This window comes from Phaethon lepturus, unplaced genomic scaffold, assembly GCF_000687285.1.
Source record: "Phaethon lepturus isolate BGI_N335 unplaced genomic scaffold, ASM68728v1 scaffold43048, whole genome shotgun sequence".
In the NCBI taxonomy this organism is placed as follows: Eukaryota; Metazoa; Chordata; class Aves; order Phaethontiformes; family Phaethontidae; genus Phaethon; species Phaethon lepturus.
Window position 1 is genome coordinate 1 of NW_010557662.1, and position 3,355 is coordinate 3,355.

General features: G+C 64.6%; 1 protein-coding gene across 1 annotated transcript in view; it reads left to right on the top strand.

The window, feature by feature from the left end:
- Positions 1-2,079: 2,079 nt before the first annotated feature.
- MFSD12 (major facilitator superfamily domain containing 12) overlaps positions 2,080-3,355 on the top strand; it is a gene marked incomplete at its 5' end in the record, with an annotated part of 4,125 nt that continues 2,849 nt past the window's right edge. Inside the window, 2 exons of the mRNA XM_010292817.1 lie at positions 2,080-2,290; positions 3,272-3,355. The exon at positions 3,272-3,355 is cut by the window's right edge and continues 58 nt beyond it. Coding sequence (XP_010291119.1) covers positions 2,080-2,290; positions 3,272-3,355 — 295 coding nt within the window. The remainder of the gene's footprint in view (positions 2,291-3,271) is intronic.

Consider the following 3,355-nt stretch of genomic DNA (forward strand, 5'->3'; position numbering starts at 1 on the left):
TGCCAGTGCCGGCGGTCCACACCGCACACCGGCCTGCCTGCTCACTGGCTTTTTTGGGGAAGAGCTTCCTGCTGCATTGGGCTGTAAAGGATGAGCTGCTCTTTGCTGCCTGGCTGAGCTAGTCTGGCAACGCTGTCAAATTGCCTGCCCGGGGCGCCTGTGCTGCGCAGCGATGGCATTCCCGTGATCCTGCCCTGCAGGGCTGGGAGATGAGAGCCTGGACCTCTGCTGCCTGCCCAGGGGTGCTGCAGGAATGGGCAGGGTGGTCTTGGGGGGCTCCCACGGTCCCGCTTGGGGAGTGGGGGGGCCCCAGGACCCCTCTGGCTCACAGTGAAGCCGTGTTCTCTTGGGCAGACCCGGGGATATGTGGGTGTCGGGATGCAGCTCGCAGGCCCATGCCAGAGGAGCATGGCTCCATGGGGTGACCAGTGGGGGTGGCTCCAGTGGTGGGCACTGTGGGTCCTGGGGGGCCAGGAGGAGGAGGGAGTAACAGGAGTCTCTGCGTGTGTGATGGCGGTGATGGCTCATGGGTGGGCTCAGGGGCAGAGGTGGGCTGCAGCAGCCTGGGGCCCACAGCTCCCACCCCCGCGCTACCCTGGGGACGCGGGCAAGTCCCTTGCAGCCCTTAGGGGACAGCAGAGCCCGACCCTGCGGGCCCTGCGGCTGGGGGGCGGGCAGCGCGGCCCCTGCGGCTGGGGAGCGGGCAGAGTCTCCCTGATCCTCCAGACAGGGCTCGGTTAAAACCAACAGCCTTGGAACAGGGAACAAAGGAGGTCTGGTCTGGTTCAAACCTTTACGGACCCTTCCCATCCCAGTGGCTTGTCTGTGGGGCAGAGACACCGTGGTGTGCCCGAGTCCCCTGTCCTTTGGGGGGCTCCGGGAGCACCAGAGCTGGCTGTGAGCCAGCGCAGGGCAGCACTCAGCACCCTGCCGGGGTCCTTGCTCAGGATGGATCCAAGCCGGGCTGGGATCTCCCCCTCGGCGTGAGGAGAACCGCTTTACCCCAGCCCTGCGGCAGCTGGGGTGGCTGTGCCACGTGGAAGCGATGAGGAGGAATTGCCATTCATGGGTGAGAGGAGGAGAAACGTGGCTGCTGGTGAGGAGGAGGATCTTGCAAAGTCCCATGGAGAGTGGACCTGGCAAAGGGCTGCACGTTCCCGTGTAGGAACTTTGGCAGCGCCCGGTGAAGCGGGGACACGCAGGACAGGGCGCGCGGCCGTCTCCGCGTCGGCGCCTGGGCCTTGGGAGCAGTGGAGCGTCTCAGCAGATTTGCTCCATGACCTTGTGAAAGGGGAGGGAGAAGCCAGCCTGTCCCTGCCTGCTCCACGCAGGCGTCCCCACGCCGTCACGCTGCGGCAGAGGGAGGAGCCTGGCTCTGCTGTCCCTGACTCAGCCGGGACCTTCCCATGGCTCAGAGCCCAGCGTGGGGGGCAGATCTGCTCCTGTCCCCCCCCGTCACACTGGGGTGTCCCTGGCCATTGTTCTGTGGGTGACTTCTGCAAGCGTGGAGGGAGCACGGCTCCCTCTGCTAGTCCCACCGGAGGAGGGATAAGGGGACAGATGGGCTGGCCCTGCGCCCGCGAGACGGCCCTGCGCCCTCCTGGCCCTTGGGGTGCCTTATCGCCCTCGGGCAGGCGTGCGGGAGGCGCGTGTCCTTGGGGCTGGTTATCTGCACGCTGGAGAGGGGGAGAGAAGCCCTTGGTGGCTGCGTATCGTGACGTCGTGAGGGTCTGTCCTCTGGCATTTTGAGAGGGATGGAGCAGGTGCGAGATGGTGCTGCACTTTGTGGGGGGAACTTGACTGGGGAAGAGCCTGCTGACAAGTGTCTGTCTGTCTCGCCACTGGGTGCGAGACGGAAGGACATCACCCCGTGCAGGATGAGGCGGGGGGTGGGTCCAGGGCTCCACATGTCTCACCTGGCTGGGGAAGGGGCCCACCTCCCTCCCCAGCTCTGTGGGGGAGGACCTGTCCTAGCAGAGGGCTGGCTGTGTCTGTCTGTCTGTGTCTGAGCCCACTGGGGCCATTGGGGTCCCAGGGAAGCGGGGCTTGCAGCCTCTCACCACTCTGCTCTCTTCCCAGGCACCACCTGCGTCCTTGTGTCCTTCCCCTTCATCTTCAACCCCTGCCTGGGTTGCAAGGAGAACACGCCGCCATGGGCAGCCTTCATCTACTACCTCCCCTTCATCATCATCTTCCAATTCGGCTGGGCAGCCACACAGATCTCCCACCTGTCCCTCATCCCTGAGCTGGTGACCAGTGACCATGAGAAGGTGGAGCTCACAGCTTTCAGGTGAGCATGGCCAGACCTGGGTGTCCGCTGAACCCAGGGGAGCAGCCCTGCCTGCCCCAGGTCCCGTGACTTGTGTGATGAGAGGTCCCATGGGTGCCACGGGTCAGATGTCCCCGTGTGTCATGGCACGCTTGGGCCCTTGGTACGGCAGGACCAGGACTGGGCTGTGTGGGTGTCCTGCAGGATGTGTCCAAGTGACACTGGTCTTCTGGGTTGGTGGCCCCAACCCTTTGGTGCCAGGAGGGAATGTCTTGATGCCAGGGATGTTGGTTGACACAGCCCATGGAGCGCTTCCCTGAGCTGGGGGCACTTCTCTGGGCCTGGAGGGTGATGCTCACAGGGGAGGAATGGACCCCCCCAATGCCCCCAGGGAGAGCTGGGCACGGCCTGCTGCAGGCTGTCCCATGGGTGGGGATGGCCCCAGGGCCAGGCTGGGCAGCGCTTGCAGCTCCGTGCATGGAGCCCGGCTCGGTGCTGCTTATCTGGCGGGATCAGGCTGCGGGAAGGAGTGTTTATCAGATGGAGCAGGGCTTGGTTATCTGCCCCGGTGGGAGGCAGTTCCCCTTCCAGCAGGCAAGCAGAGACCGCAGTGCAGCTGGGCAGGGAGGATGTGGGGCAGTGCTGGAGTAACCCTGGGGCCAAGGGGTCTGGCTCTGGGGGCACCGGGTCAGGCAGCTTGGGGCATCCTTGGGGCAGAGGTGAGCTGTGGCTGGAGAGTGGACAGGCTGACCCGGAGGGATCTTCATTTCCTCCCAGTCATGCCCCGAGGCTTGGAGTGGGCATGCTGGGAGGTGCACCAGCAAGGCTAAAGCCTGGCCAGATGCTGGGTGCTTTTGGAGGTGTCACCTCAGCAATAACACCAGGGTGCAAAGCTGGTTGTAGCGTGCCTGACTAGGAGGACAGCTTGGGTCTAGGTGTCCCAGCCGTGTCTGGAGCTGTGCTCGTCCCTCTGCATCACCCCGGGGTGCTGTCTCCCCTCAGGTATGCCTTTACTGTCATGGCCAATGTCACTGTGTACGGCCTGGCCTGGCTCCTGCTGCACTTCCAGGTGGACCAGCCTGCACG